The 17552-nt window shown below is 43.4% G+C and overlaps 1 protein-coding gene across 2 annotated transcripts in view; it reads right to left on the reverse strand.

Moving 5' to 3' along the window:
- The window catches only part of reln (reelin), a 103828-nt gene that overhangs the window by 31114 nt on the left and 55162 nt on the right, over positions 1 to 17552 (reverse strand). For both annotated transcript variants that reach the window (XM_080875776.1, XM_080875775.1), the window contains exons 4-13: positions 13087 to 13157; positions 6166 to 6198; positions 5981 to 6059; positions 5773 to 5869; positions 4477 to 4528; positions 3274 to 3382; positions 2576 to 2816; positions 2219 to 2364; positions 477 to 628; positions 34 to 149 (exon numbers count right to left, since the gene is read on the reverse strand). In XM_080875776.1, coding sequence (XP_080731902.1) covers positions 34 to 149; positions 477 to 628; positions 2219 to 2364; positions 2576 to 2816; positions 3274 to 3382; positions 4477 to 4528; positions 5773 to 5869; positions 5981 to 6059; positions 6166 to 6198; positions 13087 to 13157 — 1096 coding nt within the window. The remainder of the gene's footprint in view (positions 1 to 33; positions 150 to 476; positions 629 to 2218; positions 2365 to 2575; positions 2817 to 3273; positions 3383 to 4476; positions 4529 to 5772; positions 5870 to 5980; positions 6060 to 6165; positions 6199 to 13086; positions 13158 to 17552) is intronic.

Here is a 17552-nt window from a genome sequence, read left to right on the forward strand (position 1 = left end):
GTTTATGCATGCCCCGTTTTTGGTGTATCTCACCCTGTAAGAAGAGTACGGAAGGGTGTCGAGCACCACACGCTCCCTCCTTCCTTCAGACCGTCCAAACAGAATCACGTCATGTTCATGGGATTCTCCCGGCTCACAGTCCACACCACCTACACACAAACATGCCCTATTATGCTTATAGACATGCCAAAACACTTGCACACCGTGGTTTATTAACTGCAACTACAGACTCTGGAGCTCTCTTCCTCTGAGCCTGAGTTCTGTGGACTCTGTGATCTCTTTTAAAAAGCAGCTACAAACTCCTCTTTTTAAACTTGCTTCTGGGTAACTTTTGTTTTGATGCTTAAGCTTCTGTTTTGATGTTCTTCTTGTGAAGCACTTTGCGGTATTTATCTTGAAAGGTGCTACATAAATAAAAACTGACTCAGTTTTACTTACAGCTAGACAGAGAGTATACAGATGGAGGATTTCCATACCCATGGTAAAGTAGAAGCGGAGGTTTCCGTAAGACGTGGTGTCGAGGTAGGGGGTGCACACTCGCCTCCGGCCCTCTCTGTCAAACACTAGCGCTGAGCCCGACTCAATCTCTCCACACTGGGTCCCATAGACGGCACCCTCTATGTCCCAGCTGAGTGAAAAACAACAAGGAGTGAAGGGTTTGTAAGAAAAAGACTGATCTAAACACAAAAGGTTTACATCAAAAAGGCAGCTCTATTTCTCTCAAAGGGCTTAGATGTTTGATTTGGCACTGGATGCCCCTCCTGACACAACCCTCTGCTGACTCGCAGGGATTTGTGTCTCCTCCTCGTCTTGAACTGTGTTAACCATTATGCAGTAGAGTTATTAAGGAAAAATAAGCAGTGACTAAAATTTGTGAATAATTTTAAAAAGTCCTGCATCTCCCTCTGGAGTTTTGCTGAAATCAGGAAAGAGTTACAACTACTAAACAAACACACGGTGTCAGAAATATGGCTTAAGCCACTTGGTAGAGGCATGCAGGACGCACTGACACATGCATGCACAAACATATTTCTGCACAGTAGAGAGAGGACTCTCATTAGTTCTGACAGAAGCCGGCTGCTATCTCCTCTCCCCTTTCCCTCTGTCACTCCCTACTTTCTGTGTCTTTGTCACTGCCAGTGTTAAGTTAAATGACACTTGGCAGAGCGGAGTGTACCTTCAACGTGAAAAAATAAAATGAATAAAGAAAAAAAGAAAAAAATCTCCCTGCCTACTTCACACATGTTTCAGTGCCTGACGCCTGATGGGTGAGAGCTAGCACGCAGTGCAGCATGTTGGCATGCAGCAAGGAGGTGTGAAGGTGCGGGGCGGTTGTAGAAGCAAACTCCTGTTTGCAGTCCTTCTCATTAATGGAAAAACATGCTGACAGACACGGTGCATGGAGCTTGTTAATCACTCCCTGGCAGTAACGCCATCTATCATCTCTCTCCTTTCATCTCTCTTCCTCTTGCAGCGCTTCAGACAGTGCTCTCTGCTGTCCGGCGTGTGTGTGTGTGTTACTCTGAACAGATGGACTGCCATCTCTGTAGCAGTCAGAGGCACGGCGTTCACCTGTGTCGGCCCCCATGCTTGACTTGATCTTGTGCGACACGCTGCATGTTTAATCGCTTGACATATGACAAGTGACAGGTGTCAGTGCATTTATGTGTATACATAGACACAGTAATATCTATCTGGTAATATCCCGTCCCTCTGATCCAATCACATCGTGCATAAGATAGCCATTTATGATTCTGTTGACTCTCTTTCAGCCCTTCGTGGTTTGGCTCCGTTGTAGTTTAATCCTTTAATGACAGAGAAGACTCTGGTCTCGAAGCCAAGTTCAGTTTACTGCTTCAGCTTTATTGCGGTGGATGAAACTCCCTGTCAGTAAAGTCTCTCTCAGTATCCTTTAAAAAAGCTTTTAAAAATCTTTATTTATTCATTCATCTTGACTTGACATTTCCTTGATTGTGTTGCTGTATGTAAAGCACTTTGTTTCTCTACCTTTGAAAGAAACAACAGGAGAAAAAAAGATGCCAAATTAAGATAAATATAAATCAAATAACTCAGTAAAGGGGGAATGGACATTTTTAATCCTTTAATGACACAGTCTAGTCTGGAAGCCAAGTTCAGTTTACTGTTTCAGCTTTATTGGAGTGGATCAAACTCCTTCTTAAGGTAGGTATAAATCAAATGACTCGCTACTTTGACTTACTTTAACGGTGGGCTCTCAAAGTCTTCCTCCCAGTAGCTCCGTCCCTCCTCACGGTGCAGATCAATGTCCCTGGTGGTGGCAAAGCTATGTCCAGTTTCCTCACCACCATGGAAATACATGGCATTGCCTTCTGACTGACAGGCATGCTGGAAAATAAGAATACAGATGAGAAATAGGACGCTGTGCCACTTATACAACCACATGATTACATGTATTTATTGCTTTCATACTGGAGTTGTTGTAGTTTCTTGCTTAATATATTTAAGATAATCTTAATCTATCTGAGCATTTGACCACATTTCTAAGCAAATGACTGGGAAACAAAATCCTTGAGTGTGCATTGATTGACTGGTGTACCTTGACAGTAGCTCCAGGGAAGAAGAGCCAGTTGGCGGTGTCTGGAGGATCCAAGTTTTCCTCCATCAGGGGGGTCCTGTGGGCGGCGTTGACCAGAAGCACATTGTCCATCCCCCAGCAGGACTCATAGCCTTCAGGGCCTTGGGGGGCCTCCTGAGACCAGCGGAGACGAACTCCATCGGCTCTGGCGGAGTGTGGAAGTGGAAGCAGGTGGATGATGGTGCTGCTGTTGGTAGGAGCTCTGGAGGAAAATAAAATATAGAAAAACAGGTGACTTTCTAAATGTGGAAGTCGTGGTTTTGAAATGATGTTCAATATTTACACAGTAAATAACAATCATCAATCGTTTCAAAGTAGCTGAAATAACCAAATAAGGAGAGACACAGCAGCTTTAAAAAGAAGCTTTCAGAATGAGTTGAAGTGTTTACGTGAAAGCAAAACATCCACTTAGTGCTGCTAAATACTGTATTAAGAAGTCTATTATTACATTATGCTTATGTTTGAAAGCTGACAAAACAGAGAGAGGCGGGGAGAGAGAGGGATTAAAAAACAGGTGGATCATCGAGGCAAACAGGAGAGGGATGACAAATTAAGAGGGGGAGGTGTGAACAAGGGAAAAAAAAGAGGGCGGGTGTTTGTAACAGATGGAAGGACTGTGGGATGGGATGAGGAACAAGGAAGAAAAGGAGGAAAAATACCTGATCTTCTCCAGTGTGATCCAGTCATCTGAGGCGTTGGTGTTGCCACTGAGGCTGTACGACACAGTGATGCTGGGGTCTGAGTAACTGAAGCGGCAGGAGCCTGAGCCTGAGGAACGAAACATCAGCAGAGGACACACGTATATGATCGTCAACACTCGTGTTGAGGGTGAAGCTCCAAAATGTGCCGTTTAGCTATTATTTTTCATCAGCTGAGCTGTTTCCAGCCAGCCAATGAGCTTTTGCATGTGAGGCTGCACAATGCGCAATGGCTGTCTTTCCAGTGATTGCTCCCACATCGCCTCCATTAATGGAAAATAATGTCTAAATGATGTCATGGTGGAACTAACTGATCAGCAGCTTAACAGGGCTCAGTGACATCAGGAAGCTGAATGACGGGGCTGGGCAGAAATGACTGGAGAAGTCACAGAATGACGACAGTACTAACTCCAGCCAGAAACTGTTCATCTGTGTGCGTGCGTGTATGTGTGTGTCATTATTGCTGCGCATTTCTATTTGCAGAGTCAGAGAGGGATTGGACCGCTTTAAAATATGGTGTCGTGTGGGTGCTGCGGGATTAGGGAGGGTCAAAGGCTACTAATGGAGGGAGACAGGTAACCCCCACAGCATCCCTACCTTTGCTCTCCTCTCCCCCTCCTCCCACTTTACCGACGGTGTGTATTGTCCATGCCTCCAAAATGTTGCGCCGTGCTGTTACATCCCCGCTGAATACAGCCATGCATTAACCCGCTGCCACTTCACAGTACTGCTCTACTGAACTGTTCAATACGCAACACAAATTCATACTGAGGACCTTCAAGCAAGAGTGCAGCCAGACAGAATGCTCTACATTATGTACTCTTATTTCCTCCTAGTCACGTTCCCATGAGAACTGGCGGATGCATGTAATGGACATGAAAAATACAGCACCTCTAAAAACTCTGCCATGGCCTTCTGGGTGTCTTTCCAGAATATTGTAAATCATTCATTATTGTGACGGGGGAGAGGGGAGGGGGTCGAATACAGTTTGTACAGGCTGGCTTCCTGACATCTAACAGTGGAAAAGATGCTTGTTTCCTGAGGATGCCATTGGGATCCTTGCACTGACTGGTTAACACAGGGCTACCAAGGTTAAAATAAATATCCCACACATAAGCTGTCTGAATGTAGTTATTGTCTACAATGTGGAGATTTAATACTCACCCTGGGCAAACTGCAGGACTGAGGCAGTGCTGGTGTTCAGAGGTGCAGTAGTCTGGGGAGGATACACAAGGCAATTTAGGATATTGCGGATAAATAGTTACATTAAGTTATGCTTTGTAAATATATTATAGAATTCTTTAATCTTTTGTGCTGGATTAGCAGTTTAAGAGTAATCACACTGGTGTCATTTGAGACCTTAAACCACTTTATCTTTTAAACGTCTGTTTGAGTGTGCATGAATGTATGCTGCCATTATTGATGTTGTTTTATTTGTCACTGTGTGTAAATGTTTCTGTGTTTCTGGTTGCGCACGCTTGTTGCGCTTGACAGAAGAGCTGCCAGGCAGCGGCATCAAAAATTTTGGAAGAGTGACAGACAAAGCAAATGCTTATCAGAGAAGTAAATAGCATCACGAGCCACTAAATACTTCTATGCTGAAGCCTGGCTTTAATCTCCTACAACTGAATAAACAGTCTGAAATCGAGTTTATAAAGATAGGAAGAGAGCATGGAAACGATTGTTGTGTCCCAACGCATCTGCTGTTTTCTGCTGTACAATAGTGTGTTCAGAGTATAACAGTTGCTGTGCTGCAGTTTGCAAGAGAAGTTTTAGCAAAAGGATAAATGCCAAACAGGTGCTTCAGCATCCTGAACAGGTTGCTGGTAGATAACTAGAAGCAAGCAGTCGTAGTAAGCAGCCTTTTAAAAGGGATTTAAAGAGGATGTTTGTGGCGTGTTGACATCAAAAATTTAATTTGAACAAAGAAATCATGAAATACACCAAAACTACTTTGTACTTCTGTTCCTGCACATCTTAAGGATGCTTCAAGAGGCATGTACGAGACTGTTTTATTTGGAAGTGTTCACTTTTAGTTGTTTTTGTCTGAGGTAAAAACTGAGAAAACATATTTGAATTGATTTCATCTAACTATCAGTTAACATATGCTTAACAAATGTTAACAAATGCTGTTGCTCTTACTTACACGTTAAACAAACTGCAAAATCTGGTACTTGCTTACTCCTGAATTAATCCCCACAGAAATTAAGTCCCATAGAGAAAAACCAGGTCAGGTAAATTTCCCTTCCTTCACCGCAATCAAGCATCTCCTACGTTAGCAGCGTGTGCACAGTGTTCATGGAATATACAAATTTAAACATGAGACTCAACTGTGGTTAGAGCAAGCATGGTGTAATTTACTGTCAGTGTAGTTGTGGCGACTGTGTGGTTGCTTTGGATGTGTGATCAATTGGCCGTAAAATGTACAGCGGCTGCAATGTGGTAAAACATGGCAGTTACCAGCTCGCGCTCTCCGAAGGGCTCGCAGAAAGTGACCGCTCTGCCATGCATCAGTACGCCACATTGCTCTCCAACCTCACAGTTGCTACACTCAGACCTAGAGGAGAGGAGAGAAGAGAAGCCGAGCTGTTAGACAAACTGCAGTGCAGAAGTAGTGACAGTGACTGCACCCCAACATTACAAGAGGAGTCATAACCTTTTAACCTACCAGATGCTGGGGTCTAGCTCTCCTTGTAGGTTGGAGTCAAAGTCGTCACGCAGCACAGCATGTTTTCCATGAAGCTCCACTACACACATGAAGCACATGCTCACTGTTAGACACCGTCTGTACGATACTTTTCATTATCAATTTTAGTTTAAAAAACAATAGCAAGAAGTGGAATGCAGACTGACCAAGACTCGGTCTCAGTGGGGACTCGGTTGGAGCTGAAACAGACAGAGAAGAGCAGAGTGAGTGTTGCTAAGCTATACCTGCATGTCTGTTATCATGTTGCATCTGGATCTAGCAGAAGCTTACTGATCTTGAAGCGCTAAAGAATTGGTGTATTAATGAGTTTTTATCATGGACAAAACTAAACACGCAGACCACACGTGTGTATTTGTCAGAAGAAGCTAGGAAAATGGACAAATCTTGAGCGATCATCTCTGAGTGAAACAAACTTTCGCTGTGTCCTGGTCAGCCATGGCTGCAGTCTCTTGCCTACTGATGTTAATTCCTTTCAGTAATGAAAGGCTGGGCTGTTATGATTAATGGTTCAATGGCAATTAACCGCCTTCCTCCCCAGAGGCGCCCTGTGTGCTGTAATCTGTGGCCACTGCCTAGACTCAACACTCAACCATCAATCTCTCCTGGGGTATATACGCAGCTCTGAGAAGAGGCGGGAGGTGAATGGAGGGAAGTCATGACTGTTAGGATTTAATGAATCAACTATGGGTCTTAAAAAAATAGTCGCAAAGCCTTGATGTGACCTTTGTGCTGAAACAGATGGAGGCAAAATACGTAGACACACAGTGAGATTTAAAACTTTAGAAATCAAACTGAGGAAAGGTTTGATAGATTAGCTTAATGGAAGCTTTGTTTCACTAACTGGTGCTCATGCTTTAATAAAAAACAGGAAAGAAGTGACAAATAAAGTTGTGCATAAACTCAGAAGTGCATTAAAAAGGATACTGGTGCAAACTGCAATCGTTTGCACGCCTTTATTTTATCAGGTTAAGGAAATCTCCAAAGTTGATCAAAGCTATCATGCAACTTAGCGAGATTCATTTCTACTTTTAAATTGCAAATAGGCTTTGATCTCACCAATTCCGCTGCACTATTTTACTCTGCTCTGGGATGGTGGGGGGTTTTAAGACAACCTTACTCCTGACTTATGAAACATAACCAGCTGTATTCTCATCCAGGATGAGCCTGTCCACCTGATAAGGTGGTCTAAGATAGCACAGCGTGGATTTGTTCCAAAGTTTAACTTTGAGTTACTTAAGACTCTCTTTCAAGCATTCGAGAAAGCCCACCTAAAAGCCCCTTATAAACAACGGAACCTGAATCGAGAGATGAGGGATTATACAAAAAAAGTGTTCTTACAATTGTAATGGCTCTGGAAACGTCTTTACTTTAAGCTCAGCTTTCACTTTCTTTAGCTGCCCTCATTTCTCGCCACTGGATCCAAATGCCGGGCTTTTAGAAGTGGATTTACGATTCATACAGTGGTGGCAAAGTTTCATGCTGACTGTAGAAGTTTAAGTGGCCTGTGTGACAGAGCTAGCTGGTTCAGTGACTGTGACCACTGCTGCTGCTCTAGTGGCCCCTGATGCTTAGCTAAGGCCAGAGCTCCAGCTTAGTGATGCAGCCCATTAAAAGCAGATCAAAGGGTTATGTTTCCCCCCCTTTCTCCATCTTATTTTGTTCTTTTCTAATCCTCCGGTCTCTGTTGATGCAGAACATGTTTAGAGAAGCCATCAGTTCAAGCATGTGTGACTCTTTCATGCTTCTTGTATCTACTTTACATTCCTATTAACCTCTAATAAAAATGATCCATACGATTGTGTGCTCAGTTTACACGGCCATGTGCTGATCTTACGTATTCAACCTGAAAAGAGCACGTACTTAAACTCATTTCCTCGTAATCCATCCTCTCAAACAGGCATACAGTCACAAACGCTTGGTTGGTGGATAATTCTGCTCTGTATAGTCTTCTCCTCTCTTGCGTGCTTAAACAAACCCTTCTAAATCTCCTCCAGTCTATCTAGTGAGGCCATTTGGCTGGAGAAAGGCCCAGAATTTTTTTTTTTTGGGTGGATAATCCCTTGAAGCTTCCAAAAAGGCCTCATTTACAGTTTTCTTTCTCCCTGCTTCATCACACTCTCCTGCTGTCTCTCTCACTTCTCTTCTATCACAATCTCTCTTTCCTTCTCACCCCCCTCCATCCGCACCCGTCCTGTCTCTCCCTGCCTAACCCTTTGCGCATCGAGAGCAGACAGTGGTGCTCATTTCACTTGGATTAATCCCCTCTCACTTTCTTAAAGACTTCAATTACTGCCTCCTCTATTAGCAGCTCATCTCTGCTAATGCCTGTATCTCCCTGGCCAGGGCTTAAACACAGAGGCATGCAGAGACACACACACACACATACACAGATGACTTTGCCTTCCACAGCTGACCCAACCCTCTCTGATATTCTCTGTAATACACATGTACACTTGTGCACACAAATAAACAGAAGAAACAAATAAGAGTGCCATTTCAGTAAAATGCACCAGTGCTCAAAGCACATGGGTGCTGATGAGTAGGGTTGGGGTGCTACAATGGGGGACTAAATGAGCATAAGCTTTGGCAGACTCAGACATCTTGGCACAAAGATTGCGGGGCACAAGTCACGTTAAATCTTCTCCCCCTCCGTCTCCTCGCCTTCCAGCTCTAATCTCCTCTTGCTCCTCTTTTCTCCCCACCCTGTAAACTGCATCCACTCTTCCAAACTCCCTTGTTCTCATCTTATTTGCGCTTTTTCCCCCTTCGACTGACTCACATCCTTGATGACGCGAAGTGCATTTGAAGTCATGTCGCTCTCGTCTAACCGGTGGTTGCAATTACTAATGCACCAGGTTGCAGGAAGCTGTTGTTTTTGATCTGCGGTGACTAAAAAGAGGCGCTTCTCCAAGGTTAGATAGCAGCCACTCCAGTCCATTCAGCAAAAACAGGGTGGCCGAGTGAGCTCTAATTGGAGTTATTACAATAATCACAGGTCTACGGTCTGAACCACCAAAGAAGTAAGACTCACACCTCGGTGCCCACGTTATCTTTGTTTTTCTTCGCTACACATGCTTCTTCACCAAAATGGAATAAAATCATAAAACAAGAGAGGCTTATTTGACTTCTTGTTCCTGTCAGTGTGTTAGAAGCATTATTCTTTAACATGTTATCCCCCCTCAGTTGGTAATGTTTAGCAATGAAAGTAATTCCAGCAAAAACTACACAACAAAAATTGGAAAAAAGATTTTTTTTTTTTTTAATTCAGAAGAACAGATAAGAGCAGAAAATATGGGAAAACATGGCTACAGGAGGGAGTCAGCAGGCCAAGCGAGGGAGACAAACCAACAACCAAGGTCTCACATTTTTTTGTGCTACTGAGCAATATGGAATGGCAAGAAAGATGGCACTCAGCCAGGGAAGCAGGCTGGCTGGCAGACTGGGTGGGTGGCGAGGAGGTGGGAGAGGCTAGGCCACCCGTCCCTTCCCTGTTGCGTTGTGATCAGGCACCCCTTAGGGAGCAGTGGCCTCTTTGAGTTATATGTCCCTTTAATAATCCATCTGGGGTGCAGTGCACTTGGCCAGGCCCATAAAGATCTGATTTATTCTCTTGCTGGAAATGAGACGACTTGGGGATGCTGTGCAGAAAGCAGGGACTGCAGGCCCTGCTGTCAGGTGATAGAACTAATGGACGGCCTACAGCGCTATTCAACATCCTCAATGACTCCACCCTTTAGCAGAGAGCACCCTTTCGTAGCCCTCCCCTACCTTTCTTCATCCCCCACCTTGGCCGCTAATAAGTCTTTCTATGGTCACTCATTAGATGCCTCCCCCCCAATTTGTTCTTATACTTTCAGTTATTTGAAGCTGTAGGAGTAATTTGAATTTTGCCACATCATTCTTTAAAGCATCTCTAAGAGCCTGTGCTGATTGGTGTCACAAACTATTCCGCCATGCTGAGCATTTCATTTGGTTGCAGCAGAATTTGTCAGACTCCCATTACGTCTCGACTTCAGAATCCACATATAAAAACAAAATATGGGGATTCTCCCCCCCCCGTGCAGGTTGTTGGGGTAAAGTAATGGGGTGTAGATCAAAGCAAACTGGAAGGGATGTTAGAGGAATGAATTGGAGGCAGATTGAAGGGATGGGGTAGAGAAGTGTGCTGGCACAGCAGAAAGGAGCTGTAAGCACAGGGGGGAGCAGTGTGTCGGGGACCAGGCATCCCCCAACTCTGCTAGACAGATTATTTTACACACATGTACACAAACACACACACACACACACACACAAATCCAGTCCTTGCTTATGTCTTAGCAGGCTATTTTGGGGGGCTTTCTGTTACTGAGAAGCAAAGTGTTGCATATCAGGCGTTCCACCTCGGGTTTAAGGCTTATATCGCCCGTCTCCGTTCTTTATCCTTAAATCGTATATTTACATTAGAATTTATTTGAATTATCTGTGTTGGCCATCTAATTCAAACTCTGACCTTCTTTTCTAGCTCTTTAGCTAATCTGTCCATTTGTTCTTAAAGTCTTCGCCCCAGCTGATCGGCTCTGATTGCCTGCCCTCCGCTTCGCTCCGTCTATGCTTACGTTCTCTTTTTCAACTTCCCTCCCCCTCCTCCGTGGATCATAACCCTGTTTTAGATAGCTTTCATTTCTTCAGCTCTTCAAAGCTGGAGTCTTAAGCATATGAACTTCTAAAGTGGCTTGAGCTGGCCCCATATCTTTTATTTCACTTTGAATGCTAATGTGGAGATTTGCAGTAACTTTGCTCACAAACGCACACACACCCCTGCACTTTCTTTGCCACTGAAAACAGCAAAAAAACCTCTGGTTTTTTCTAGAGGCAATTGTCTTACCTGGTGGTAACTCGGATTTTGTTGGGGAAAATGAGACAGTAACCATGATTTATGTCCAAGTCTCCTCAGCGTTTTTTTTACTTGGTTTTGGCATGATAATACTTTGTATGTTAAACAGCGTTGGTTCTATAACCACACGGTTTATGTGAGGTCAAAGTAGTTCTCAAGTTTCATTTTAATGTCTGAACCTTGCAGTTGTGTGTGTGTGTTTAAAGGTACACAGCTCTTTTGAAGTGGCAGGTTTTGGTCTGTAAAGGGGAACAGAATCTGACTGGCTGTGAGTTAGGTCAGTGGTGAAGAGAAAAATGATGCTCGTCGGCGTTAGGACAACCCAAAGGAGACGAAAGCGGGGGTGGTTGTGGCTCAGGATGTGTCCCGCGGCTCAGAAAATGTCCTTGGGCAAGACACTGAACACCAAAATGACACCGGTGTTTGAGTGTATGTGTAATGGAGCGAGCCGTATGGACAAAAAATAAAAAAGGATGAATGTGTTTATGTGGGTGTAAAAGCACTTTGAGAGAAAATCACTAATCACTACATAAATGCAGTTTATATGGCTGCATTTATAGCTGTATAAAATCAGCTTCAATCATTTCATGTAAAGAAAATAATCAGAAGCTCACTTATTCCCTCATTTCTCTCCTTGTCTCCTTTTGACTTTTGTTGCCCGTGCCAGATTCATTTCTCATTTATAATTCAGATTTTCGGGATTAGTGCAGCATCACAATGAGTGATGCCCCATTAGCTGTCAATTAGCCTGCAACAAGGTCGGACAACCATTCAAATCTACTCTTTATTTTTGGTGATGACATTTAATTACCTCTCCTTCTCTGCCCAACACTTAAATCTGGAATATATGACCTTCAAGCTTTTCATCAACATCGTCTCGTCATCTCCAACATCTTTGTCCTTTTATCTTCCTTCACCAAACGTCTTAGCTACACCTTCAATTTATAGCCCTACAATTCCTCGACTACCTCTCCCCTGTACCTCTCATCGCTTTCGCCATCCTCTATCCGATCTCGGTTCCCTCTCTCCCTGTCGTACCTGTACACGTTCCCTGAAGATTGCATTTAGTGCGTTACCTGACTGCTGGTTTTTCTGTCCATTTCCATTTACAGCTTGTGTCCTCCAAGGCCTTGTAACGTCTAAATCTCTGCTTTTCAGCTTGTCTGCTGTGAGTAGCTGTGTGTTAGTGTGATACCGCGGGGCCTTGGCACTAAACAAGTAAATGACTGTTGTTGGCTGTAGATATTTCATGTGCAGAGGGAAAAGACTGGGGCAGTGTGTCACTGGGAGTGAAAGGATGAGCTCTCGGGCAAGGAGACAAAGGAGAGGAGCCTTGTCGCTCTTTCTCTCTGTCGCTCTTCCAGGCCTGACTGGGCTGACTGGGCTCTGTGCCTCATCTCTTCCAAGTGGCATGAAGGCATGAATTTGAACACTCTCTGCTTGGCATGTGCTGCATCCCTACTGGGATGTGCACTTGTAATAAAGAGCCCTCGGAGACCAAGTACAACGATTACTTTTAATCTAATAAAGACCAAGTTCTCCTGTAAGTATTCAGCATGCAGCTCAAATTCTTACTCCGAAACAGTTAGCAAAAACACCCTCAACTGCAGTTACTGTACGTCTCTACTTTCAGCATTAAAGTCCAATTTTGATCCAAAAGGAGGAGTTCTTGAGTGAGGAGGAGGGAGGCTTCTTTCCTGTAAACAAGCAATTATACACACTCAGCGTGCAGAGTGGGACTGCACTGTCTGTCAATAGCTACTTAAGGCTGTCACAGAAAGTGGATGTAAGATGTGTTGGCCATAAAGCACAAATCTCCGGCATAGAGAGAGAGAGGGGGGGTGGGTGGGGGGTTACTGAGTTTAGCATAAGCTGAAATTAAGCTGGCAACATAGGACACCCGAATATCTCTGACTCTGGCTGCATCATTAGGCAGAAAGAAAGCCAGGAAGTGCTGCAATGGCACAGTCATGAAGAATCGCGCATCAACTGCTTTGCCATATTTTGATAATATATGCATACAATTTGACAGACAGTAGTAGGAAGTGAGACAGAGGAGCATTATGCATATAAGTTGGTGCACATGTAACATATAGTACTATGCACAGATAGAAAATATATCTGTAAGAGCCCACGCATTCATTATGCATGTGTTTGCAAAGAGAGGTATGCATGCAACATCCCTGATACTCACCTCCTTGCTCACAGAGCTGCTGGGCCAGCGTGTCTTTGAAAAGGATCTGTCCTCGATATGTTGCCGTGGCGCTGAGAAAAAGCAAAAGGAAAGACGGGAGAAACAGAGAAGGAGAGAAAATCATTATTTAAAAATAAAACAAAAAAAAGATGAAAAGTTTACTTATTTCCTCTAATATTCAATTCAATATTCATTATGGTGTGATTTTGAAGGTAAAGAAATCAGATAGATGCATTTATATATTTATATTGACAGAAATGATAAACAAGTGAAAAGGCATTGCTGAGCAAACAGACAAACAGTACCAAACAGTACCATTACAGTAAAAATAGAGCATGGGTTATACAATATCCAATATCATCATTCCTCGCACTGACACACTGCATTCCTTGCATGTCCGTGTAAATCTAGCTGTATGCAGCGTGTCATTCATAGAGAATGGAATATGAATTTCCTTCAGGTGGCCATAAAATGCCTTATTCATATGAAAATGGAGAATCTTTAAAAACCTAAGAGGGTGAAATTGTTCAGAGTGCACTGAGATATTTTACACAGATACTGAGACATGCTCTACTGTCCTGTAGAATGAGATCCACTGTAATCTGTGACAGCAGAATGACACTGCGAGCACGCTGAACAAGCTGTACAGAAACCTTGTTCATTCAAAAAATAATAACCACAAAAAAAATACCACAGCTGCTGTTGTAGTAGTACTAATCGTAGTAAAAACAGTAAAAGAAAAACGTTTGGTATGTTGTTTATTTAAAAGCTTAGGAGAAGACAGATATAATAAAACGTGAAAAAAAATACAAGCTCATAAATCAGGAGGGAGAATGAGGCGCAAAGATCACTGGGTCTGAAAAAAAGCTGCAATTTTCAGAGAGACCTTGAAATGAGTTGTGGGGAAAATATATAAGTTTTAGAGCCCTTTGAAGCTCAGTCCAGTTAGGAAACTTCTGCACAACAACACTACAGTTGTAGATGGCCAGTAAAAGCTGTAACTCCCCACTTCTACAATATAACCTACATTTTCCCCACATAATACACGGATGAAAAACAACTGCGGTGTGACTGAGGTCGAAAACATAAAAAGGGAGAAATATCGCAGCTCTAATGTGAGTCTGCTCGTGCTGTTACTGCTTGTCCATCAAGGAGAGGAGAAAAGTTGTCTCACTGGGCGCACAGATAAACTTTCAAAAGTGCCCTAATCAGGCTTCGGCATTAATTACTAACATCATATGTGGCTTGTAAACTTAAGCGACCTCCCACACACTCAAACACAACTATGTACACCACCCGCATACACCGATCGAGTCTCTTGAAGGGGTACTTGTAAGCGTCCTCCTTCACAACGTACAGTACAGATGTTACAGTGCACTACAGCAGTTTTTGTATGCTGCGCCACACCCAGTCAACATACTGTATAGGAGGAGAGGAGGGTGTAGACAATATGGTGCTTGCCTGAGTCACCCGTGAGGCTCACAGACTCGCTTCCTTCTCCTTATTCATCACTCCTCTTTCCTTCCCTACAGTCCAACGTGGATTTTGTCTCTCACCTCACCAAACTTGCCTTTTATGGGTGCCGAGGCATTTACGCGTTTGTCTCAGCTCATGAATAATGAATAGACCCCCTTATTAATTAATAAAGACCTCTTGTGCTTGCGCAGAGTGGGGAGAAAACATACTTAATTACAGTCATATTTCAGAATTCGGTGAAAACTAATTTGAGGCTGGTATTTATGAATAAAAGATGGCGCGTAACGAACAGCGGGTGGGGATATAGGAACAAGGCCCTTAAATATTTACTAAACACACTCTCTGCTCAAGTACACTAAACAGATTCTGTTAGGTGCCAGAGGATGTGTGTGTGTGGAGGGCGGGGGTAACGTAATATAAGATCAAAAATGCTTTCTTAGTCTCCAAAAAACACAAAACAAAAAGCAATTAATGTGGCAGATTTTCAATAGAAATGAGAGATATTTCCTTTAAAAAGTATGTGAGAGGTTGGTGTGACTTAATAAGATGTATGTCATTAAAGCAGCAGCCAGGAGAGGGCATTTAGTCTGAGCCGACAAGTGTGTGATCAGCACAGCACGACGCCGTCTCTGTCCTGCCGTCACACTCCAGTGGTTCCTCGGTGTGTCTCTCATTACCGTCTCCACTCTGGTAGCCACACACACACGCAGGCAGCGAACAGTACTGATACATGCAAAACAATTACTGCACATCTAAATGTTAATTTGACTTTCTTTGAGGGGTGGGGCAATTAAGGGCCTTAATGTGTTGGTGTTTTTTTTCCACTCTCTTCCCTTCTCTGATTCAACCGAGGGATCATTCATCTTCTGAGAATAAGTGTCATCCTCACTCCTCTCATTAGTCTGAAGGAGAAAATCTGAGACGGGAAAGAGAGGAGGGGATTGAGGAAGATGAAGAAAAAGCTGGGATCTAAGAGAGAAAGAAAGATGGAAAAATGGACGGGGAAGGGGAGGGGGTTGGGTTATAAGGTTCGAGGAAACTGAGACAGGAGAGGGGGGGGGGGGGGGGGGGGTTAGATGGCCTTGTCTTTCAAAGTCCACAATCTGCTGTCAAATGGCGAAGCATTGGAGTAAAGGCGGGAACGGGCACACACAATTGAAGCCATATACGAGTTTTAACATGTACGCAGATGGACAGCCTGTCACTCAAGAAGCTCCCAAAAGGGCTCGGAGTGGGTAATTACCAAGCATGTCTTCCATGTTAGATTGCATGTTGCTGTCGGCCATAAGTATCCCCCAGGAGCCAACTTGACAGCTCTCTACTAAACCACTCTCACATGCACGCATACACATATATTTATATGAACGCAGTGCGAATACAGCCGATTTACCCAAGAACACGAACCCATATACATATTAAATATAGCTACAAGATACGACTTTAGTCAACACTCTCATCCTCTCTTCCTCAAATCCCAATTAAAAGCTAATTTTTTCTCCCGGCTCACTATTCCTGTTGGTAATCATGATTAATACGAGGACTTTCAGTGGGGTAGAGTTCTAGTCGCTAGCACTGATTTGGTGCATTTGGACCTAGCCCTTAAAATAATACACGCTAATTGGTTGATTTATCTTCCATGTTGAGGACCAGCTGTGGTTATGACACCGCAATCAGGGACAATAGAAAAAGATAAAGAGACGGGCAAACTCCACATTCTGGTGTCTTCCAGAACATTTGGCAATCAGGAGCTCTGATAAAAAATAACATGTAGTCTTGATTCGTTACTGTGAAGGTGCAGTTGGCTTTGTGGAATCACATTACTCCCTATGCCTCTGACTGCCCCTAAATTAATTAATTGAAAAAGGCTTTCGGAGAACATGCAAATTTAATGAAGCTCCACAGAAGAGGGATTTGGGAGTTGTTTGGCAAATTACCTGCTTGTTAGCACAGGGTCATTGAGAGTTATGGCTCAGAATACAGCCAGAAGAAGAGCGGTTATTGCTCGGCATACAGCTTGAGGAGAAGAGCAATTGACCTTGACTACTGTTAGCGAGTAATAATTAGGGAGATTAGGAAAACCACAGTGTTTAGGAGTAAATATGCGAGGAAGGCAAGGAAAAAAAATCCGCTTGTAAAAACTGCAGATTTTTAAGTGCAGATAAAGGCATGTGCTGCTAAAAAATGACTTCTTCTAAACTTGAGAAAAAGCAGCAGTAAAATGTCCCCTTTTCTTCAGGACAAAAGGAGGAGACGGGGAAGAATGAGCTGTATTTACCCAGCGTCAACAACGAGGGAGATGAATTCCTGACCGACCGTGTCTGTTATATCTTGTGCGCATTCACAGAACGGGCAGTGCAGAATGCGAATGAATAATTTGACACGAAATACATTTGGGGCAGCCCGGCTCTCCCTGGTTCATTATGCTGCATTTAAAATCAAGTGCTTGCCTTTTTTCAGTCTTCATGCTCTATTTCACCTGGAACTGTTAAGGTGGTCAACATCCCAGCAGGTAGGACAGCGCCCGCTCTCTTGATAATAAGACCGTGCGATGACAGTACAGCACTTATGTGTTGTGGACAATATGTGGCAGTATTGATCAGAGCACTGATGCATACACATGTGTGTGGATGTGTGCCTCTGTGTACACACGGGTATGTACATAATTACAGGGGTCATGGGCCATCCCTGGGGAAATAAGACAATATCAATAATGGAAACACGTCTGTGGTCAACAGCAACAGGAGCTTGGGTTGTCCAGAAAATGTCCAAGATTTACTGTTAAACTTGAGAAACTGTGATATTTGAAAAGTTTAAGAAAGGTTAAGAACATGAATATGTTAGATATAAGAGTTGCTGTCTTATATGGGAATTTGTGATATATGAAAATTGGAATTATATGGACGGACTGTGTCAGATTTGCAGCTCTAGTCGGTTCTGGCGGGAGGAAAAAAAAAGGTCGGATTTATGTCCTCTGTCATCGTTCACATTTC

This window comes from Rhamphochromis sp. 'chilingali', assembly GCF_963969265.1.
Source record: "Rhamphochromis sp. 'chilingali' genome assembly, chromosome: 2".
NCBI lineage: Eukaryota > Metazoa > Chordata > Actinopteri > Cichliformes > Cichlidae > Rhamphochromis > Rhamphochromis sp. 'chilingali'.